General features: G+C 31.3%; 2 protein-coding genes across 2 annotated transcripts; both read right to left on the minus strand.

Moving 5' to 3' along the window:
* Positions 1-694: 694 nt before the first annotated feature.
* On the minus strand, positions 695-5,070 carry LOC114421981 (siroheme synthase). The gene is made up of 6 exons (XM_028388138.1): positions 4,455-5,070; positions 4,093-4,183; positions 3,743-3,820; positions 3,547-3,616; positions 2,618-2,895; positions 695-1,506 (listed from the first exon to the last, which is right to left on the minus strand). Exons 1-6 carry the CDS (start codon positions 4,880-4,882, stop codon positions 1,360-1,362), a joined length of 1,092 nt encoding a protein of 363 aa, XP_028243939.1. The 5' UTR covers positions 4,883-5,070; the 3' UTR covers positions 695-1,359.
* Positions 5,071-22,525: 17,455 nt separating this feature from the next.
* Positions 22,526-23,579, minus strand: LOC114421104 (serine/threonine/tyrosine-protein kinase HT1-like). The gene has a single exon (XM_028386903.1). The coding sequence runs from the start codon at positions 23,577-23,579 to the stop codon at positions 22,620-22,622; it is 960 nt and encodes a 319-aa protein (XP_028242704.1). The 3' UTR covers positions 22,526-22,619.
* Between the last annotated feature and the right edge of the window lie 1,605 nt (positions 23,580-25,184).

The following is a 25,184-nucleotide window of genomic DNA, read 5'->3' on the forward strand; positions in this document are numbered from 1 at the left end:
ACAAAGAGTAAATAAAAAGGCATAAGTTCTTGACATGATATAAAATTGAAACAAAGTTTGGAATATATAATTTGTTACTAATTATATACTTTATCTACTTAATACTTTGGAGACTTGCAATTTTCAGTCAAACTCATTTTTTGTGTCTAAGCATGTTGAACCTAAAAATTTGGCCCAAATGGCTATAATTTCAAAATCTTATAATAGACAACCATCATGCTTTAAAAGAACAGACTACCCACACAAATATTACGACACACAACAAAAGATCCTCTTTGTTTTTTCCTTTCTAATCCTAAATCACATGAAGTTATCAACATGCATCGATGTTTTTCATCTATAACATTAATAGAAAGAACTGTAATGTAATCCTACATTGTATGGATAATTAAAACAAGGATGAGAATAATTGTGACTAAACAATAAAACAAAGGCATTAGGAATGAATTATGTATTTTATGGAACACCATTTTGCAAATAAAATGTCAAGGCAGACAGCACTATTTTCAAATTAAACTAATTCATAATCTTAAATTTTTATAAACCATCAAGGAATAAGAAATTCATGAGGTAAAATATTGGTACTCTTGGGACTGGTTATTGCATTTTAGGGGGAAAATGAAATATATTCTGCCTTCATCATGTTAAAGTTTTCAGTCCCTTGAATTATAATTTAAAAATCCGAGACAACATATAATTCAAAGAATAACCTACACGGTTGTTCAAGAGATATCATCAGTTACATGATTTTTATTTCATAACTACTGTGACATTATAATACATCACATGCAAACCAAAACTGAATGCTAATAACCACCAAGTTTACATGACGAAGGCAGTATCTCTAACATCAAGTTACAAGAAAACATGAATGAAAAATAGAATCAATGGCTCTGAATAGCAACATTGATAAATTGAACACGTGAAATCACAGACATGACACTCATCTCCATATTTCTTCCTGAAAGAAAGATGCTAAATAGCATATGGAACAAATTTTCTCCAATGGCTAAGGAACAAGTTACCTGACTTAGATAACTGCGGCAGTCGAAACCTGTGTTTTTCTTTATAAAAATGAGTAAATCTGTGTATTACTTTGTTTTATTCCCAATCTGGAACATGGAAAATCAAAATTGGTTCTGAAACAGCTCTGCCCATGCCAAACACTCCAATAGATAGCCCAAAAGCAGGGCAGAAGTTCTACATTTCCATAAACATCAGATAGCGTGCTTACTTTCCCCCGTCCTGAATAGATCCAAATTACATTTATCATTACCCCTTGTTCTGTGCAAGCTTTCATTACCAAGGTAACCCTTCATTGCCACCAAGCTTCACAATAATATTTCTTGACAACATCCATCATGCCTGCATTAAACATGATTCTTCTTTTGTAGGAATTGGCCAAAATGGTGATAGTTCAACAACTTTTCCTATAATAATCAGCGTTGGTGACACCAGCTGAGCAGATGTAATTTTCTCGTGAAGGTCCTTTAGTTCAGCAAACACCTGCATCATAGCAAAATAATCAGCTATTGGACCTAGCATCCGGAAAAGTTGAATTAAGAACCAGCTATATATAGATTCACACACAATTGTATTTATTTATCAGTTTTTAATATCAACCATGCAGAAGTACAAAATAAAATGTCTCAAATTCACAACTACCTCCTAAAACAAAACATTATTAAGATCACTATATCCTATTAGCCTTGACTTTAGTGTCAGGTACACTTTCTTCACACCCCTCACATTCAATCTTTAATTGTTGAATATCTTTTACTACAGTTAATTTGTCAAGATCAACTACAAAGGCACCAACAATAAGGATTTGGATATTCTTCTTTTTCCTTAGGAACATGCAAAATGCCATTTTTAAAAGAGGAACCAGTAACTCCTATGATGGACTTATGGTCCCTGCATTGGATATGGTGGGTCCCATGTTGTTTTATGCTTTTTTCTCGAAAAAATTATATTTCATGTTCCTAAGACAATGGAGGATCAAATCCCTGACAATAAAACATGCAAAAGAGGTGTCCAGAAAGTTAAGTGGGAAAAGCGTAAATCTTTGGAATCAGTGTTTCATCCCAAAAAAGTTTCACTTTAATATACAGTCAAGCATCATAAATTCGTAACAGTTTTGTTTTGGAGTGAAGGGATGAGTGGGGGAAAGCTGGAGTATCTTCAGAGTAGAGACCCGCTGTCAAGAGAAAATGAATATTTTGTTGTCTGCACATAACTTTAACAATCAGCTGTTTTTCATATATCTCAAGTCACAGGTTTCCAAGTGTAGATTTATTTTTGTAATGGAGAGCTCACCTTCACGATGATTTTAGGTGTTGCAAAATTTTAGGATGGAATATTAATTATTCTTTATGTTTCCATATATGATACTGGAGCAAGCCCCCCTTCATTCTTCTTCATATGCAAAAAGAGTTCCTTTACAAGTATGCTAAAACAAAAATGATCATTTCATAATAAACCAAGGCCCTGTTAATTTGTTACAACAATAATGACTGGAAATGAATGCAATCACAGGAAAGAGACTAATAATTAGCAACTCAATCAATGTGAAGGGAAGAGAACAACTATATTGAAAGGAAGATAAGATCATGCTTACCGTGCGCTGATGAAGTGTGGTTCCTCGCTCAATGGCTGCAGCTGGGGTCTGAGGGGACAGACCATGATGCATTAGCTTCTGTGCAAGTGAAGGGAAGGTCACCAAGCCCATGTAAACCACCAAGGTAGAATCCGGATCAGCAGCATTTTCCGATACAAAGAGAGGATCGGATCCTCCTTTCCTTGAATGCCCTGTGAGGAATCTCACACTATTTGCAATGCCACGGTGAGTTAATGGAATTCCAAGCTCTGCTGCTATTCCAGATGCAGCAGTTATACCTGCAAGCATTGAGAAATAATTAACTACAATAGAATCACCACTGTTCTGTCTTTTCTTTTAGAAACCATTGCATAATTCATAAATGCACTGATGTCTCTCACATGCTAAACAACATGATCAATTAAGAAAAACAAGAGGTGACGTGGGCAGAATAGAAGTCACGTTTTTTCATTTTTTTTTCTCAATAACAGTAGCATATGCTGCAGGAATGCCAAACTTTCTACAGGATCCAGTCTATTTAAATCTATGCACTAATACACCATGTGTTGCCTTCTATTGTTTAAAAAGTAGAAAAAATTAAATGAAAAAAAAAACACTTTCTTTTTGCCCTCTCAAAAGGAAATGCAGTGCATAGTGCCTAAGAGGTCCTAGGATCAATCGTATTACCATGGCAACATAAGTTGGATTAATCATTGACTTGCTACAATTGGCTCAGAAAAATATAAATATACAGACTGAAAATATGTGTAAGAATATAAAGTGTAAGATATGCCTGCGATTGATTGATTGATTGAGAATTTGAGATACTTGTTTCAAGTTCTAAAATCTAACCACATAATGACTCTCTGAAAAACCTTTAAACACACACACACAACAATGGAACATTGGTGTTTGGTGCCAATTGAATCATTGACATTCACGAGTCATACCTGGAATAACTTTCACTTGGATACCTTGCTGTTGCAAAAAATCCATTTCCTCCCCACCCCTGCCAAACACCTACAAATACCAAACAAGAAGCGCCATAAGACGTCTACATCTATTCATCACACAAGCCACGACAAACTAACATACAAATTGCTCCACCAACACAATCACACTAAAACAATCCCAACGAAAACTCACCAATGGATCACCCCCTTTAAGTCTCACAACAGTTGCCCCAGCTTCTGCAAAACTCAAAAGAAGCTCATGTATTTCCTCCTGCCACAATCAACCATAAAAAAAACCCATTTTATCAAACATCAAGATCTCAAAACAACTCAACACCTTCAAAACAAAGATCACACCTCCAAAGGAGATTCCAAAGCATTTGCAATCCCACAATATCTCAAGAAATTGCAAACAAAACTATGACCACATCGCAACAACAATTGCCACCACAACAAACAACCACATTTATCCACAACATCAAGTACAAACCAAAACCACAATTTAAAAACCTTGCCACAACCAAAAAAAGACATTATCTTTACCTGTGTTCTGCTATGATACCCAGCAGTCTTGCCCACATAGAGAAGCCTAGCACCGGGGCCAACCAAATCCAGCACATCATTGGACACCAACCTGTCATAGAGAGAGATAGTTAAAAAGTGGTCACTCGTACGAACTTCGAATCTCCCCACTAACATAACACACTAAGATTTTAAGCTCATGCAATGACAATCTAAAACAGTTTTACTGACATCCAATCGCAAATCACACCATTTGAATAATTGTAAGATCATTATTTTAAAAGTAAACAAAGTTACCATACACTTTGGGTGCATAACAATTTTTCTCATCATACTAATTACTAACATTGGCGGATAATAAGAAAAAAGAAAAGAAAAAAAACCTGTCATAGAGCAAAAGATCAGCACTCTTGATGACTCTCACAGCCTTGAGAGTGAGAAGCTCAGGGTCCCCAGGTCCCGTTCCCACCAAGAACACATTCCCCGGCTCACAACCCTCTCCATTGATACACTCCCTCTTCTCCCTCAGAACCTGAAGCAGCTTCTTCAGCTCTGGCAGCTGCAACGCTATGTCGTCGTCTCTTAAGGACGCTGAATCGCACGGGAGAGGAGGAAACGGCGTCGTTTGAGGTTGACCCTCTTGAGTGGTGCTCTGGTAGACCCATTGGTCCCTCTGGTAGCGCTCTGTGGAGTGCTTCTCGGTGAAGGGTGAGACGGAGAAGGAGATGATGACGTGGCGGCGGGGTGGTGGGGAATGGGGGGTATTGGTGTAGAGAGAGGTGAAAGGTGCGAGCTTGTGGAGGAGAGCCATGTGGGGTAGTTAGCCAAAAGACAGAGTAGTGGTGCCCTTCAACCTCAAGTAGCCTTAGAATATATTATATAAACAGAATCTGATCTGACAGTGTTTGTGTTTGAATTGGAGACTGGTACTGTAATGGACTTTGGAGAGGTTGAGGAGACACTGTTCTTTGCCCTTAGGCTTTTGAGAGGGCCATGCCTGTGTTGCGTGAATCTCTTTTTCTTATCAGCTAAGTGTTGTGTGAATCTTTTGGTTTTAACCCTCTGTTTATCATAAAAAAAATCTATCTTAACTGTTAATTATTTGTGTCTAATCATTTAATTTAATCACTGTTGTGTGAATTTGGTGCTACTTTTTCTCTTTGTTTTTTATTCAATAGTTAAAAAGAAATTATCAATTAGGGTCAAATATGAAACTCTTAGTCATGATAAATATGTACCTTTTTAATTTTAGATTTTTAGTTTTTATAAGTTTTTCTTTTCAATTTGTAATTTTTTCTAATATTGATTCTTAAAACCTAAATTCATAGGGACTAAGACTAACAAGAAAATAAATAAAATCTTAAGAAATTAAAATTAAAAAAAAAACACAAACTTATAATATCTATTTGATTGGTTAAAAATTACCATAAAAATAAATATTTGTGTTTCATAATTATACTGAAAATAAATATTTGATTGGATGGTGCTCTAGCCACTGAGGATGAGAACAAACTTGTTAATCTATCAAAACTGCCAACTATCATCCCATATCTTACATGTATTCATCTCATACAACACCAATGTTTCAAGTTTAGGCATCACAACTTAAGGAATACACAATACTATCAAATATATCGCAATGGCAGACACACATTGCAAACAGAAAATCAGGAGCATTGGTAGTCCTTTTAATTCGCGTAGATCAATCCCGGGAACTTTTTTCTCATCTTCTTGTTTTTCCAGTGCTATGATCTCTTTCATATCTTTGCATCCAGTAATTTTCATCTGACGAAGTTTTGAAAAGTTTAAGAGAGAATACAAAAGTAGTATCTTCATCTTATCACAATCTCCAACCTTAATAACTTGAAATTTTTCAACAGAGTCTGCTGGAAAAGGACCATATCATAATTCTTTCATATTAGATAGATTGCAAAGCACCAGAGTCTCCAAATTAGAAAATGCAGAATAGGGAGTGAACATCTAATAATCTGGAACAATTCATCACAGTCTTGGATATGCAAATGTTTTAATTGAGGAAAACCATCATTCAGTTGATACGCATCCTTAACATCCTTTAAATTAGCAAAGCTCAAGTCCTCAACTGTAATCAACGATAAGTCTGTGCACCAAGTGTTGTTGTAGGAATGACTCTTAGTTCAGAACAATTTGCTAAATTTAGCAGCCTAAGATGAGTTAGATGCCCTATTTCTTTTGGCAGCTCTTGGAATAATACTTTTTTCCAAGCTGAGAATTTCTAAATTTGTGAGTTTAGCAACTATCCTTATGTCTCCTAAATTAGAATCACATAGTATCAATGAACGGAGGCTAGTCAAGAAATCAAGAGAAGGAGGTAGGGATGGGGTAAATGCCATTCCACCTATAAGCAAAGTCCTCAGTGGTCTCATCCCAGAGAAAAAGTTGTGAGGGAATTTGACATGGTGATCACCATAATTTCCAAGTACAAGTAGCTCCAACTTCTCAGGAAGTTCATCATAATATGACCCAGGAATGATAATATAATGGAACTTTTGAAGCTGATCTACCATGGGCCACTCTTTGATTTCGGTGTACCTCTGTCTGGACTGCATAAGTCGGATGAAACCTAGAAGCAATTGATTTAGCCACATAACTCACAACATCATGCATTCTAACCCATTCAGGTTCAGCCTCAGCTTCAAGCAACAAGGAAGAGGCCCTAAGGTCATTTATTAATTTGTAATCTATGTTTCTTTCCTTTGCCAAAGTGTTCATGCGCTCATAAAAGCCCAACCTCCAACAACATGAAAATAATTCTCCAATGTGGATATAACTGAGGCCAAATGAACTAATGAATAACAATAGTGACTTCTGATCATCTCCTAAGAAATTAAAACTCAACTCCAGAGTGGGGAAGACTTTCTCACGCAAATCTTCGTGATCAAGTCTCTCTAGTTGAATTAGGGCATCCCTCCAAGCAACGACATGTTTTTTTCTCAAACCCTTTGCCACAGTAACTATCAAAAGAGGCAAACCAGCACAACATTTTGCCACTTTTTCTGCAATTGGTTTTATATTGAAATCTTTAACAGCAACATCACCTGCCATTTTCTGGAACAAATTCCAACTATCCTCCTCCTGTCAAGCTCTTAGATCAAATTCTTTTTGTGTTCCCATCCTTTTCAGGACATTAAGATCTCTAGAAGTGACCACTAATTTGAAGCCATTGTGTTCATCACCAAAAGGAATTCCCACTTCTGCTAAATCAAGTTCCCTTCAAATGCAAGCACTCTTCTTCTCTCTAGAAGTGACCACTAATTTGAAGCCATTGTTTACTTCCCAAGCTAACTCATTCACAAGAGTAGTTTTTCCCACTCCACCCATATCATGCACCCCAATTGTAGATTTCGGGGTCCTTCAAGGCTTCCTTAATCTCAATCAGCATTAATGTTCTGGAGTCCAGTGCTTCATAAGATTACAAAAAGGTGCAATTGTGACTTCGAACATGGTAAAATTATATCAAATTTTCTGTTAGCTATGACTTGAGAAATCTTTTGCTCAGCTGGCTTCTTGTCCACAGATTGGGAAATAGCCCCATACAACATCTGCTTCTGCATTCCCATCAATCTCAATAAGTTTATTTGCCTCAGCAACAGCGTCATTGGCATTCTTCACCCAATTCTCTACAATATCTTCCATCTTTTCTCCTTTCCTTTCTGCCTCAGCAGCAGAGTGTTGAACACTGGCTTTAGTATCCTCCAGCCTTTGAGCCATGGTTTCAAGCCTTTGAAGGTTCTCTTCATAGGAGACTATGTAACCAAATTCACGTTTAACAATTGGAGAAGCAACTGAGACAATAGTATCCATGGCCACCCCATTGCACTAGCTGTGAATTGTAACAAAAAACAGACTATAATCAATAGATAGATAATTATGTTAAATACTACCATCTTTGTACTGCTCTCAACTATTTCATCACTTTATTAATTGCAACATAAATGCTGAGATCAACGATCTCGATCGTATTTTATTTTGCATCAGAAAAAATAGAGCTTCTAAATACAGATCATCCACTTCAACAAGCTGCTTTACAATTATAAAATGGTACTAGTATTTTACAAATATATTAAAAAATAAACTATTGATGTTCTTCACTAGTTTTTCTTTATCGATAGCGGTTCATTTACAATATTTGATAAACTATAAAAAGTAAGATAAGATAGAAAAATTAAGAAATCGTTTAAAAGTTAGTCATTTAAGTATGTAAGTTAAATAGAAGATCAACATTTGCGTTAATTCATATAATAATCCATTAGAGATAAGCATAACATAATAATACACAAAAATAAAGATAAAACTTCTTTATTCACCGATATTTTCTTTCTTTTATAGTTAAAATTCATGTTTCATGAAATTCTATTAAGATACTTTTATTACAATTATTAAAAAAGAATCTATATTAGTTAGAGAAAAAACATTATGAACTAATAACACGTGTAAAAAGATTTTTTTTCTTATACAATAATTATAATGAAACATGTAAAATATTATATGTTGTAGAAAGGGGTGGTAGATGAAAATACTCTTTGTTAAATCTTTTAAAATTTTATGATTAAATTTAATTTGAATTTTTTTTAATTTTAATATTTTATTTTAATCTAATGGTTAAGAATGATTATTCTCATTATCATATAAGTAGTTATTCTCATATGATATGTCATATATATAAATATAAATATATATTCAGAAAATATACTAAATTAAAATTATTATACAAATCAATAAATAAGATAACTTGTAAAAATAAATAATTTTGATGCAAAGAAATGCGATAGTAAAAATAGAAATACAAACACACAAATATTCTATTTTAATTTGCTAGTAAAATATAATAGAATTAAAAGAAGACTTTTTGGTCATAATGTTTTTTAATTAAATATTCTTTGCAACGTCACCTGTGACGTTGATTATATAATTTTATATCCTCGTGTGTTTTCAGTATATAGAAGGATTTATCATAAAGTATTTTATTTTACTTGTCAATTTCTTATTTTAGAGTAAAATAAATATTTTAATTTTAATAATAACTCAAACAATTAGTTATATGTCATTATTTTAAAATGGATATATTAAAAGTACAATAAAATGGAAATTTTATCATTTTCTTACGTAACTAGACTCCGAATTTGATGTTGTCTTAAATACTTCTTAATATCATCCTATTCAAATAAAATTTAAATATATATATATATATATATATATATATATATATATATATATTTATTTATATTCGAGGAAAAACAATTCACTCCTAGCGGTTCTGTGGACTGTGGTGACAATCCAGCCAAATTCCATTTCAAATCGTTCTGTTTTCATTAAAAAAAATTGCCATATAACTATTTTTTGTTTGGAATAATTCACTATAGCACTCCAGAAGTTTTGCCAAATAATCATTTAATTATTTAAAAATATTATACTAACACCATTTATACTAACTCTTTAATTATTTGAAAAATATTTCATCACACACTCCTATATATAAAAGAGGTATGCAATAAAAAAAAATCACAAGAAATTTTACTCTAACTTCCTCCATAGAGCTCTTTTCTACCTTGGACTTGTTGAAGCAGCAGAATATGGCTGAGAGGATAGTCATCGATCTTAATTATTTAAGCACTTTGGCTTCCTCATCAAGGAAAGGACTTTGACTCCCATTGGAAAGATGCTATTAGTTTATAGTATTAATTTGTTTACCTTATCAAAGAAAGCATATTGTAATTTATTTTCAAAGTTCTTCCTTTTCTGTTTTATAAATAAATTATAGGCAGTTAAATTCAATCCATGTATTTTTTTTTATTGAGAAGTAGGAATGAAAACCGGACAGAATGAAAACATTTAGTGACTCCTAGAATTATGCGTCATGTTTGATGAAAATATGTCTCTTTTTCATACAAATATCCATTAAATGATTGTTCACAAAATTAATATATATTTATTAAAAAAGGTAAAGAAATAATTAATAAAATTAATATATATATATATATATATATATATTTACACTAAAAATAAATATTTTAAAACATATTCATGGTAAAAAAATAAACTAGAGCAGTTTACTCTATAACTAAAGACATTTAAATAATTTCAAATTGTGGGTGTCTATAGATAGCTTACTAGTAGTCCTCTGCTCCATTAATAAGCGGGTAAAATTGAAGTGGAACTAATAGTTTGTTTGTTTGGTTGGGAAGCATGATTTTGGCAACCATATTCACATTTGAATGGTAGACAAATCATGCTTGATAAATTTTGTTGATTTTCAAAATCAATTCTACTGTGAGTATATAAAACTATTTTTGAGAAAACAATTGTTTTAAGGTGAAAATTCTAAATGGGAAACTCACTGATAATTTACAAAATACCTATTAAAAAGTAATTCTTTCGATTGTTTAAATAAATTAATTTTTTTTCTAATTCGAGCACTTTTGCTTCTAAATATTTAAATATTTTTATACACAAAGTACTTTCTTTTATTACATACAAATTCTATTTAAATTACTGATTTCAAAGTTATTTCTATCAAAATCTAAAATATTGACAAGCTAACTAGAATGATGCCCATTCGAATTTTTATAACTTTCTCATAATTAATTTTGTTGTGTTTGACGACTATATGAGCAATACCAAATATTTTAGAGGATGTTCCTTGACCATGCTTCGATCTAAACCTAGCAACACGAAATACGAGGTAAGTGGTAATGGTTAGATAAAGAAAAGCATTTCAAAATAAAAAAAAAGGTGACATCAAGTTCTCAATCACAGAAGCAGTGATACCAGGTGAATTCGAAGTGACCTCACACACTCGGATCAATCAAGTTACTCCAAGATGTAATACAAAAAAAAATGCAGTAGGGATTGAACAAAATGAATTATGGATATGGCACAATGTGTGGAAAATCATGGAAGAAGAGAGTGAGTGAGATGAAAAGGAGAAAATTGGAAAATTACATATTTGGGGGTGCATGAAGCAAACAATGGGATGCATGCGTTGAGTAATAATTGTCCTTGACATGATGGGACAAAGGAAGTTGCGACGTTAGTCCATTTTCATAACATGAGAGTGATATATGGGACCACATATCTCTTTGGAATTTTGTGCATAGCTGCTCATATGCTGGGAAGAATTACAACGTTGTTTCGTAACTTCCGTTTCTTAGTTGAGAACTTTGGTCCATGGAACCTGCCTTGAGAAGAATTTTTCGTATGACTGAGTAAGTCCAAGTTACTTTTGCATCAGCGTGTGGAATTAAAGCTAGGCACCCAATTTTTTTCATCTTGTATTCTATAATTTATATAAAATTTGATTTTTTATTAATTCAATCATTGAATTATATTTACATATACCTAAGATTCTCAATATCTAATTTTATCAAAATTAAATAATAATATAAAAATTATCAAATAATTTATATTTTAATATTTAAAAAATTTATATTATATTGATTTTAGTGTATAGGAATAATATCATCTACCTAAAAATAACTATTAATTCAACCGTAGATTTTAAGAAAATATTATTTAATTAAAAATTATTAAATGATACAATAATAAGTGAAATTATGCCATCATAGTTATATATATATAGGTTATTATTTTACTTTTCGTGAATAATATGTTTGTGGCTAATTAGTCTGGGAAAATTTAGTTCATTCCCTATGTCGTGTGATACCGATGATTTTGAAAGTGCGAGTGCACTGCCCTCCACTATTATTCTGCATACCTTGTTTTGAATTGTAGTATCATCAATACTAAAAATATTTTTGATTTTTTATAAAAAAAATTATGAAAATTTAGTGAGTTTATACTCCATTATTGTAGCAAAAAAATATTTTTCACTATGGCTAAAATATGTTTGTAATGTCTAATAAGTATTCAAATTTTGTATTTGTTTTCAAGTAAAAAAATCATTTTTGTTTCATGATAAAACAAAAAAAATTATTTTTAGTCTTTGATATTTTTTTTAATTTTGGTAAATTTTTTCGTTTTATATTACTTTTTTTTTTAAAAAGATTAGTAATAAATGATTTTCTTATCAGAAACAAGTATAAAATTTATTAATTTTTTAGAGATTATAAAAAATATTAAGGACGGAAAATAAAATTATTATTTTATTTTAAACTCAATGTAAAGAAAATATTTTTCAAGAAACAAACACAAAATTTAAATATTTATTAAAAATCACAACATATTTTATCTTTTATCAATTAACATTTGTAAGATTTTTTATGTTCGATGTTCTCAAATAATAAAGAGCTATGTGGTCCCATGTTCTCAAATAATAAACAGCCATTAAAGACCTGCACAGATTTTTCAAATAATAAAGAGCTATGTGGTCCCATGTTCTCCTTGCTCCCCAAGCAAATGAACTAACATGGTATCTTCCTCTGTCTTATACCATATCATGCTATAAATATTTCAAATCTCCTCAATTACATCACTCACACAGCAAGACGACTAATATCATTTCAGCTTAGTTTACTCATTCATAAACAGAATTCCCTCTTCAATTTCAAATTTCACTACTTTGCTTCCTTAGAAAGAGGAACTACAATTGATAGCTAGCCTCCACCAAAACATATTTTAGCTGAAACCCACCAAGAAAACCGAGGGAAGGTACCAAAACACATACCAATTATGGATTTGATGTCATCCATCTTCAATTGCTTTGTTCCATCTTCATCAAGTCAAGTCTCTGACTATGCCAAAGGATCATCTCAATTGAAATCTCCTTCTTCAGAGAAACCAAAGAGCAAACCAAAATCAAAAGGAGCTCCAATCGTTGTTTCCTATTTCCCTGTCAACCATTATCCGTCACGCTTGTAGTTGATATATATATTAATTTGCATCTGCATCGTTACGTGATCAGTGATATGTTTGCATGTGCTTCTTGGCGGTGGTGGCCTTTTACCCTTTTCAGGGTGCTTGGTTTACAGAGTTGAAATTTGATGTATTCTATTTGTAAGAATGAAGAAATAGTTTCACACTATTCACTATATATATTCTTTAATTTATTAAGGTGTTAGACTTATCATTTTGAAAGAATTTGATGATTTATATATACCGTGTTAGATTCGTTAGATAAAGAGTGTTATTTCATTCATAATGTAAACAAATTAAATTCTTATTACATATTTACCTTGTTGTTCAATTTTCTTTTAAGATGTTGTGTAATTAATTTGGGAAATTGGCCGTGCATGCATGAAATATACTACTGATCAAAATGAACTGAGATCGACTTTGATTTGTTGCGAGTTTTAGCACGGTACATGTTCAAACCTCAAAGTTCATAGTCGTATACATGAATACATGATGGATGATCCATTATAAGTTGACCAGGTATAACAGGTAATTAAGCACCACGTTTTATGTTTTATTATCTAGGGTATTAGGGCTTTTTATTATCTAGGGTACTACTGTACTGGGGCTGCTCAAAATAACCATAACCAGAATTAACCGATTATATAATAACCGGTTAATGAAAACTGGTTATAAAAATTATTCGTTTTTTTTCGGTTAAAATTCAGTTATTTATTTTATTAAAAAATGATTATGGTTATACATGATTTCATAACTGGTTATATTTTTAGTTATAATTTATTTCTTAGATTCTTTGGTTCTCATTTCTCGAAAAGTCGAATCCCCAATTACAACTTTGTAATGGTGCATTTGATCTTTTTATGAAATGGAATTTCGACAAGAATTGAATATGCTTCGATCTGTTACAATATATCAGTGAACTTATTTACATTTTTACAAATTCATTGTTGTGATTAGTATAACAGTGAACAGAGGCAATGCAATTTTGTTATTGATAATTATGATTAGTTGCCAACGATTTCAGACATGTAATTTAGTTAAGCAATGATCGTAAAGTGACAAGATCACACAAAATATCAAGATTTTGGAACAGAGAATTATGGAAGGACCTTGCATCCCTTCAAGCTTCTAGTTCCATCCCCTGTTGTTACATAGGCTGGAGCATCCTTCTAATTCATGAGAATTATGAGGGCATAGAATCCTCAATGCAATGACATTGATGCTAATTTGCGGTCTATTTCCATCACAGGCTGCCCAATGTTCGTGTAAGCCCATTTTAATCACTTCTACATATAAAGTTAGTCTATATGTGACCCCACTATTAAATGATTATCTTAATTCTAAATTTTAAAAATAGTATTTTTGGTACCTATAAAGTTAGTCCACATGTGATTCTATATATATATATATATATATATATATATATATATATATATATATATATAAATGTGGAATTATATAAAACGATTTTATTCAATAAACACAAAAAAGTTTACGTGGATAAAATTTTTACATTTCTGTTAATCATCAAATTAAAAGTTTATTAATTAAGGGTATGAAAACATCTCCGACTCAAACCAAGGTTGTCCAAAATTTCAATGAATGAACTAAAGACTCAGCATGTGAAACAAAAATGATAAAAACTACATGTAATTAATACAAAACTTATATATATATATATATATATATATATATATATATAAGTATAACAAGTTCAACTTAGCACAATTCGTATGATTTTATCATTCATTGCATAACATCACATGTCCGAAAGATTTAATCACAAAATCACATTTCACACATTCACATTAATCATGTGTTTAGAACAATACATCTCAAGTACAACACATCATCTGACACTTACAATTCATTACCCATCATCATGTAACAAGTCACAATGATCATTACATAGGCATTATGCAACAGATACACTAAGACTCTATCCTATATGTAATGTGGTACCATGTCAGTGAAAAATCTCGTCGAGTGCCTAAGAGTACATGACAAGATAAACCACACACTGGTAAGTCAGGTCACTCTTACTAGGTAAAATCATAGAGAGACCAATTAGGGTCACGCTATTTTGCAAGAATGCTCCAATCATGTAGGATCGACATAGGCTTAAAGGAACACTCAAATCAGATATATTTACTCTCAAGGCCTAAACTCCGAAAAGTCTGTTAGGGCCTCTCCCTTCTAATTTAGGTCTAACCCAAAAATTTTAACGCGTAAACTCTATTTATGAACTATACAAAACACACGACTCCTCAATTGTTCTCAAAATAATTTTAACTCGTCGCACCTCAAAGTGATTCAACTCGTTAGGTTTCCACAGTGGATCCCATCACAATACTCGATATGCATTAACTCCTTGCCCTTAAAGGCTCTTACAATTGTGTGATTGTACAATTCATAGCTCATAACTCAATGCATACAATATCTCAATACACATGTGATCTAACAATTTAACACATACTCAACTTTTCACTTACACACAGTTCATTACACTTATAATCCTAAGACATCACATTATCACTTACATATCACACAGTAATAATATTAATATGTTATGTTCATATGACCAATTATCTCATTAAAACAGACATTTAAAATTATATATGTGTTATTGGAGTTAGAACTATACAAAACACACAACTACTCAATTATTTTTAAAATCATTTTAATTCGTCGCTCTTAAAGAATCTTACAGTTGTGTGATTGTACAATTCATAGCTCACAATGCAATGTGTACAAAATCTCAATATACATGTATCTTTCAATTCAACACATACTCAATTTATCATATACATTTAATCTCAATCACAATGTTATAATTTAAACGTGACATGTTATCATACATCATTAATCATATAAACATCACAAGGTATTAATATTTACATGACACAAAACATATATATATATATATATATATATATTAAATCGAACTATATTATTTTCAATTAACAAGAGTTAACAAATAATTAAACTAAAAATGCCATCACTTTAATTTTATTATTTGAACTATTAATTTCTAATTTATTTTATACCTAAAAAATTACTTTATTTTTCTTTATTTTATTATTTTACAAAAAAGAACTTTATTCTACTCTTTCATTAAATAAATAACCAATTAAAACATCTTTTTATTTTCTAAAACATCATTTTAGTCTATTTATTTTCTAATACTATGAAACTCTTATTTTAATTAACAAAAATATTTTTCTCTCATTTATTTAATTTCTAAAAATTCTATTAATTTTTAAATAAAATTCTTTTTATTTATTTAAAAAACGGATGTTACAAATCCCATTATTAAAATGATTCTAACCTTTCATATAAATTTTATAATAATATTTTATATATTTGGCCATCCAACTCTACTCCTCACTGAGAATTAGTATTATTGGAAATCCTAAAATTAAGCAGACATCTTGGACTAAATATATATTTTTTCTTTAGTTTTTAACCAAAAAAAAAACATATTACTTTTAATTCTTATCTTTTCTAAAAATAGTGTAGATTTAGTTTCTTATTAATGACTAATATTAAATAAATTTTTCAATTTTTAATAACTAAAAATAAATAATTTTTAATGAGAATAGTTTGATTTGCAAAAACATTTGTAGTTTTTTATTTTTCATTATTACTTTTTTTTTATGTTTTCTCAAGTTTTTGAAAGAAAAAATATTTTTATTTTTACTTTTTCCTTTACAATTTTTTTTAAAGAGAGGAAATATTTTTTCGAACAGAATATGTAAAAACAGAGAATATTTTTTAAAAAACGTACTTTTAGTCGCATCTCATTCTCGTATATTTTCGCATCCACACGTTTATGCAGAGTTTCGTGCTATCATCACTTATCATTATCAAACATAGATGCATGAACAACTTCTCAACATACTCCAAGTGCCAATTAAATAAAATAAATCCCAACAATATAGCAAAGACCCCAAGAAAATTGGGCGAGGATCAAGTCAAAAGCAGCCACTAATTAAAGACTCCAAGATTTTTCAAAAAGCTAGCTATGTGGTCCCATCCCATGTTGTCCTTGCTCCGTTAGTAAATGAACTGACACGACAACCTCAAATCCTCAATCATAACACTCACAACAATATGGAGGTTAGAATCAGATATAAATGAATTATATATTCACTTTGAAACTGTAGTAAAATAATGCATATTTCACACTTGTTTGTAGGTCACTATGTTCCACAACTTGCACAACTTATTGTTCAAACCAAGACCAAATTCAATCTCAAGGGAATAGCAGTGAGTAGTAGAGAAGGGAAAATTTGAATAATTTTAATATAAAAAAACCATTTGATTTGATTGAAAAATATAACTGGTTCATATATATGTTGAAATTTGCAGATAGGGAATCCTCTTCTTGAGTTTAATCCTGATTTCAACTCCAGATCTAATTACTTTTGGTCTCACGGACTGATATCAGATTCAACATACGGAATCTTAACTAGAGTCTGCAACTTTTCAGACAAAAGCTAAATGAGAATCTTAAAGGGGTTTGTGAAAAAACAAATAAGCTATTGGATAGTGAGATTAGCTACTATGTAGATGAATATGACGTCACTCTTGATGTTTGTTTGTCACAGTCTTGACATATTCTTGAGTGTTTTAGAGATGCAAATTTTATGTTTACAAAAATAAGAAAAGTACGTCGTAAACGTTTGAGATTTATCCCTTAACTTATAATAACTATTAGACTCCATTAGTTTTGTTACTTAAATTAAAACACTAAGACATTTTCATTGTATATCTTCAATTTTCCTAAATATGGTAAATAATTTACATGAGCATTAGGCAACACACAAGAAACTTGATTTTAACAAAAGAACACCAACTTAATTAATCATTTTTCTTGAAATAGTCTCCAATGAAGAAGTTGCACATTAATCCCCCAATGGTGTACCAGCTGGAGATCAATGGGGTACGTACAACTAGCTCATCCTTAAAAAATTAAGCAATTAATTACTTTAAAAGAAGGAAACAATCTGTTATCAAAACTGAACTTGACGGTGTCAAACAATGGCTTTGGACTTGTATTCAGTTCAATCTATGCAAGAGAAACTAAAAAGGGGATGAGCTCTGATACATGCAGAACATAATCATTAATCTTGTCACCTGCTGGAAAGTGGCTAATCCCTGTTAATATTTGTTGTTGAATTTTTTGGATATGCTGCTGAAAGATTTGATAAGATTATACTTTATACATATGGTATGACTTGTGAGCCTATGCATGCTTAAGGGTACTGTTGCCTGTTTAAATTCTAATATGCAGATCATGTTTGTCTCAGTTGACAATGCTGCAGTATTGTGAAGAACTTTAAGATAATATATTTTCCACCAGATTAGTTGCCTCACTTTTTGAACAACAGGTTAATTATTAGACAATCCGACATCTAGTATCAATGTATCATTCTATCTAGGTTTTATAAAGGCTAGCTGAGACTTTATAGGATCTTAACTTCCAAATAAAACTTAAATCTCATTGTATGCCTTATTTTTTTTATAGATGTAATAAACTTTATGCAGTGTCAAAAAATGATTCATGCAGTGTTTTCATTTTACAGGCTTGCAAGAAGCTTAAGCAGATAGAACTTGCAGATAGTGAAATCTATGCTTCTTGTGAACCTTGCCCCATGTGCTTTGGTGCAATCCACCTTTCTCAAATTAAGGTTCGAATGCCTTGCTATTCCTATGTGTCTTTTTAATACCATGTTTATCCTGTTTTGAGCTAACTTATTACATTATTCTTTTTCTAACAGTGGTTGGTTTATGGAGCGAAGGCTGACGCAGCAATTGCTATTGGGTTTCATGATTTCATTGCAGATGCACTGCGAGGTACTGGATTCTATCAGAAAGCAACATCGGAAACTAAGAGAGCTGATGGTAATGAGGTCATCATTGCTGAAGAGGTTTTTGAGAAAACAAAGGAAAAATTCCAACTGTATTTGATCTGTGATTCTTTTCATACCTGATGGCAACTGGCTATTCAGGATTATTGCCTTCATTTAAATTATTGAAACTATTGATAGTGGATTGAACTCATTTGAGTACAACAAATTATATGCTACAATTTGGTTTACATCAGATAATGACTATCCCATTGTCAATCAATTCTAGTACACATCTTCACACAGGAGGATATTTAATACATTGCTTTACTCAAACTGTGAGGTTGTCCCCAAAAAACGACCTTCCAATTCCTATGATACATGTAAAGGGTGTGTTAGAACACATAAAAAAAAACTTAATCTATGAATAAAAAAATATATTAAGTTTAATTCATCACAACTAATCAATATTTACAGAAACATCCAGCAAGAAATTAATTATTACCACTTTCTAAGGGATTGAGATGCTAGCTGATTGCAGATTGTGCTTGAAGTCACTTGCTGTTGCTGTTTCAGGTGGCAAGCAGTGATAGCCAGTAGGGCTATCTCGACCCTTTAGGTCTGCTGTGCAGAAATCATTGACATTAGAAGCATAGGAAGTGGATGAAAAAAGAGCGGAAAGGAAAAGAATGATCATCAGAAACATGTTCTTCATGTCTTGTGAATGGATATTTAGCTTGTACAAAGGAATGTGGAATTGGCTAGCTATTTATAACTATATTCTAACAGACCTAAGATATAAGTTTTGCGGAGTTATAAAAGTAAGTCCTTTAAGCCAATAAATGTTATTAGGACCCCTAACCTAACCAGAAACTACAAACATCATAAATGGACAGAACACAAACAATAATGATATCCATCAAATTCATACATCAATACATACTCCTTTATAGTCAGTGCTTGAATTTTAAGGAATGCCTTTTAGAATTACATTACCACCAATTTCGCAAGAATCTGTTCTTAGAAGTAGACTAATCCTGTAAATTCCAGGAAACCACTAGGATTGTATACATCAATAACCGACAAACAGCACACTAGAGATAAAGATTACTATTGTTATTAGCATTAGTTAATTTAATTAGTTACAATTTAGTTACTCTTGTAACCAATTATATAACGGCTTACTAGCATTAACTATATAAAATTCAATGTATTCATGTAAAAATTTGATTTGCTCATTTGAGCATTATTCAAAATAGTATTCAGTTCCTCTTTTCTTTTTTTTCATCTCTATACCTTGAACTTTATCACAGCATCAAACCATACTAATTAATTTCTCAAATTATATCTATCCATGAACAAAATTCTTATTGTACGAACCCTTCTCACACTAAACAAACAATTTATGCTCCCAATCACTCTAAAAAATATATAATAACAAGATCAGCAACAAACAAAATCAGTCGAAATCATAGTACTAAGTGAAATTATGTTTTAATTAAGCTTTTGAATTTCAACGTGGTTGACACATAATTAAGAATGTCTAGTTAACTCTCATCCTCTCTTTGGAGTCTATCACCAAAACCTTTTTTTAGTGGACAAATTCTATTATGGTTACACTACGTACCAGTTCACTATGGAGGATGTTTTCTCGTTTTACCACTCTTTGCTTTTAGACAACAAATGAAAAAAAAAGTAACCAGTGGTTAGAAAATGTAAAGAACTATCATTCCTCTCTAGAAAGATATCTCACGTCACGTTTTGCTACCAATTCAAGATGCAATTATGACTTAAAATTAAACATATATCCTATAACAATATGGGACTATTAATAGGCTTTAACTTTCAACTTATAGTTTCAATTAAAAAATATTTTTCTATTATTAATCGCATTCATCAATTCACGTGAAATTATTTTAACTTAATCAAATGTCTCAATTATGAGGACGTAGTTGCATTAATTATTTGAAGGAAGAATTTTATCATTCATGTTAATTTTACTCAACTCTAATAGAATTGTCGGAAAAAATACTTGTAATCTAAAAAATAATTTTTTGACTTTTTAACTAACTTATCAACTATTTTATCAATCATGATCATAAATTCATAATTAAATAATAGCAAGCACAATAAACGAACCAAATTAAGTGATACCTCTATAATTCAATTGGTTGAACAAGATACATAAATTATTGTAAACTCTTAATAATATCTTCGATTCTCACGGATAAAAAAATCAAGTGATACCATAAACTAAAAAGAAATTCAGAGAACATTAGACAAACCCTACATACACTCCAAGAATCAATTACATGCCCAAATTCTAAGAAACAAAACAGAACTTCACAACTCCTCAACAGCATTTGCCCACAACAGTAGTTAACTTTTTGCATTTCTATTTATCTGACCTAGTCTTTCATGAGTTGAACTAATAGAAGACGGAATAAAGTGTCATAGCATAACTGCTATCAATTCGTATCAAATGGAAAACCCAAATCAGAGTAACTTTGAGTGCCAAATTTCCAACAGATTAATTTCATACAACACTAAGAAGCTAATGGAGTTATAATTATCAGGAGTACTACAAGAGATCCAATATACAATCCACAACACACCGAATTCCTTCTTGCAGACAGAATAGTTTACATTGAATTCCAATTGGCCTAGTATTTTATCAAGATTTTTTGTGAAGAAACGCTTATGTTTATAATAGAAACATGATCATAAACAGAACCTTAAAAGAAAAGAATATATATCCTGTAAGGTTCAGCATCTCGGACAGAATGAGTGAAAAAGATCTCATAAGGTGAAAACAATGAATCAGAATTCAAAGACCATCAAGGCCAGCTGTATACGAAATTAAAACCAACTACAATTTAGAATGTCATAAATTATAATACCAAATTCTCACCATGGGAAGGCTACAAAAAGGAACAATATGTTCATACACAACTATAAAAAGGGATAAAAGGAAAACTTGTATAACTAGCAATCTAGCATTTTTCTAGCATGGTTAGAATTAACCACATCTTTCAAATTATAATCCAATCATGATTCATGACATATACAACGTGACACAACATCTTACAGAAGAAGAAAAAAACATATAAAACGAAATGTTCCATAGGATGGAGAGCAAGAATGGGATCAACAAATATTTGATCAAATGAATGGATATCAAAATGAACAACTACAAAGCTTGCAATAGAAAATGTTAAACGAGAACAAGAAATAAATGATCAGTTTTCTAATTCCACTCAGCGTTTGCTTAAGCAAGCAAACATTTGAAAATAGAGTATAGTGAATGATAAACAAAGATGAAAGAAAATAGATAGAGAAAGCAATAAAATTGAAATTAACTTAATAAAAGTGATCAAAATCTAGTGTTCACACCATCCGTTAGCTTTTGTTTTTGTACTATATAATATGTATAAACTTTTTGTACATAGCCAATCAATTCATGTCTTATTTTCTATTGAACAATCTAGAAGTCAAACAAAATGAAATAGTTGACATGATGATAAATATCTAAAACAACTAACTCTTCCTTTCCATAAACAAAGGAATGGTTGTGCTACAAGTTACAAAAATCAGGCCACTACTTAATGAACATGACCAGGTTTATGAATAAATAGAGGAAACTCATTCTAAAGATGATAATGATCCTGACTACTACACCTTTGCACCACATTTTGGGTTCTTTCAATGTCAACAAAAGGATTGATCTAAGGGTATTTCTTCTTACACTCTGAGAAAACTCAAACCAAACCCCAATTCATTACCGAAAGGGTAATTCATAATGTAAAACTACATTTCGAATTACCATTTTCGTAATGAAAGGTGGTGTTACTTGAGTTTCTTGGAGGACAAGAAACTGCAACCTTGATCTAATTGCTCCAAAACTCGAACAATCTGCCAGAACTCAGGCCTCTTCTCAGCTTTCAATTCCCAACACTGCTTTATCAAATCACTCAAAACATGTGGGCAATGTGAAGGAATAATTGGCCTTGAATTCCTATCTGCCACAGCAACAGCAACCTGGATTGGATTCATGCCCTCAAATGGCACTGTTCCACTCAACAACTCCCACAAAATAAGACCAAAACTGTACACATCAACCTTTCTCCCATAGCGTTTTCCTTTGATCATCTCCGGAGCCATCCAACGGTAGGTACCCCTCAACGAATCAAACTTCGAAGCCTCACAAGCAATGCCAAAATCAGCAATTTTGAGGCGAATTTCCCCATCAACAAGGACATTCTCTGGTTTAAGGTCTCTATGAATGATCCCTTGTGCATGTATATACTCCATTCCACGAGCAATATCCAAAGCAAAAGCTATCACCCTCTTCAGAGAAATTGGCTTGGACTCTACCTTGTTCAAATACACCCTCAAAGACCCCTTTTGTTGATACTCCGTGAGAATGTAATAAAAATCAGTGTCTTTGTATGCGCCTATGAACTTTACAACATTTTGATGGTGGAGACGAGGTAGATGTATGACTTCTCTTAAAAATTGAGCCTCCAAAAGGGATTTTGGGATTCCCTTTACATCATTATCTCGTACCTTGACGAATTTGACAGCAACATGTTCCTTTTTGTATACACCATGGTAAATTTGACTATGTGCACCTTGAGAAAACTTGCGCCCAATGAAGAGATTAGAAAAATCAACGTTACATTCTTGTGCAATTCCAATTGCATCATCTCTTCCACCACCGTGGTGAAAACAATTTGTTAATGGCCATGATGATGATTCCTTGCGGTTCTTGCACTTATCGTGCAATTTGATTGATAACTTCCCCATAATTAATAATTATCTCTCTTGTGAGAACAATGGTGTCTTTTAATGATTTCGCTGAACCTAAAAACTCTTGATCAAAACCTGAATCACGTTTTTTTTTTTTATCTCCGCATCTTTCCATAAATTGAGTAGTGTTAGTTCCTAGTTAGTCGGATCTAATAAAAAGTTTCTTTGAATCTTATTATATCAACCTCCCGCCACGATAATTTAACAAATGTCCATTTTTATATCTAGAAAAAAAAAATTCTGTTACACGAAAAAGAATATATTCATTATTATAGGATTTATTCTCAGCTTTCGGGTTAGTTAGTTAAATTTGCCTTCTTAAAGTATTATTCTAATTCAAATTTCAAAACTAGTTAGGCATTGTTTTTAACTAACCTATCATCCTTTTCAAAAAATAAACAATCCTATCATTCTAGTTTAAAAAATCCTATCATTATCATTATGTAATGAAATTAAGCAGCATTTGGATAAGTTTTGAAAATTAATTTTATAATGTTTTTACCAGATTTAACTGTTAATTGATCTCGTTGGACCTTTACCATGGGATAATTGATGTTATAACCCGACAAACAATCTCTCTCTCAACCTTTATTCCGCATTATATTAACTCTAATATCAATTGATGGATCATGTGCTTATTAGTGGGCCAAAAGCTTAAACTAATAGTTAGGGTATCATTCTTTCTACTAATTAACTCTCTTTCTATATCTATATCTATATTTTCCAACAAACTTTTTAGCAATATAAACAATATAATAATCGAACAAGTACACTCAAAATATGACATATTTCTAAGTTTTCATCATAAAATCCAACACTAAACTTAGACATTTTTCAAGGGTTTAATTATAAGAAAACCATACAACATTCTTCAAACATCTATTATAATAATAATAATAATAATAATAATATCTAAGGTATTTCTAGTAAAATAATTTAATATGATAAAACTCAAAATTTAAGTATTACATGAAATCTGCCTAAAATATTGCATAGCTCAACCTTTTCAAAACTTTATCATTGCATGTTTTAAAAAGTGTTCAAAAAAAGGTTTGCAATAATATTTTGAAAGCACAATTATACTTTTTTTTGTCTTACAAATTTGATTAGTTTTTATTGTTGAACAATTAGATTTTTTTTTTTTTACATTGATATGCGTAACTTAAGGAATGTATTTGGACAACCTGAATGTCCGCATACATCTAGACCCAGTCCATAGAGATACAAAAATAAAGATGTCTACGCATGTTGTGTTTGTTTGTTGTTTTCTTCTTCTGGAACATAAATAAATATTTGCAAATTATATGAGAAAAGTTACGTCATTTTCACAGATCATTAAATGGGGCATTATAAGCAACTTATTTTACATTATTTTTGTCCATTTAAAATTGTTTTCTAAAATATACAAGAAAATTATGTCATTTTAACATATCATTAAATTCACATTTTTTACTTAATCTATTTTATAATAATTAGTGTCATTTTAGAATGTTAAGAAAAGATTAAAAGAATTCTGAATTCTAGAAGAAGAAAAAAAAACGAACAAAACTATCTTTTTTATAAGAGTAAACATTATTAATATCTCCTGTAAAAATCATTATT

This window comes from Glycine soja, chromosome 8, assembly GCF_004193775.1.
Source record: "Glycine soja cultivar W05 chromosome 8, ASM419377v2, whole genome shotgun sequence".
Lineage (NCBI taxonomy): Eukaryota > Viridiplantae > Streptophyta > Magnoliopsida > Fabales > Fabaceae > Glycine > Glycine soja.

What these genes read in the sequence shown, in the direction of transcription:
- LOC114421104 (XM_028386903.1), bottom strand. Translation starts at nt 23,579, where the DNA reads ATGGGGAAGTTATCAATCAAATTGCACGATAAGTGCAAGAACCGCAAG.
- LOC114421981 (XM_028388138.1), bottom strand. Translation starts at nt 4,882, where the DNA reads ATGGCTCTCCTCCACAAGCTCGCACCTTTCACCTCTCTCTACACCAAT. An exon ending in GATCTTTTGCTCTATGACAG is followed by an intron (nt 4,184 to 4,454) that starts GTTTTTTTTCTT and finishes TCTCTATGACAG; the next exon opens with GTTGGTGTCCAATGATGTGC. An exon ending in CCAAGTGAAAGTTATTCCAG is followed by an intron (nt 2,896 to 3,546) that starts GTATGACTCGTG and finishes CAATGCTTGCAG; the next exon opens with GTATAACTGCTGCATCTGGA.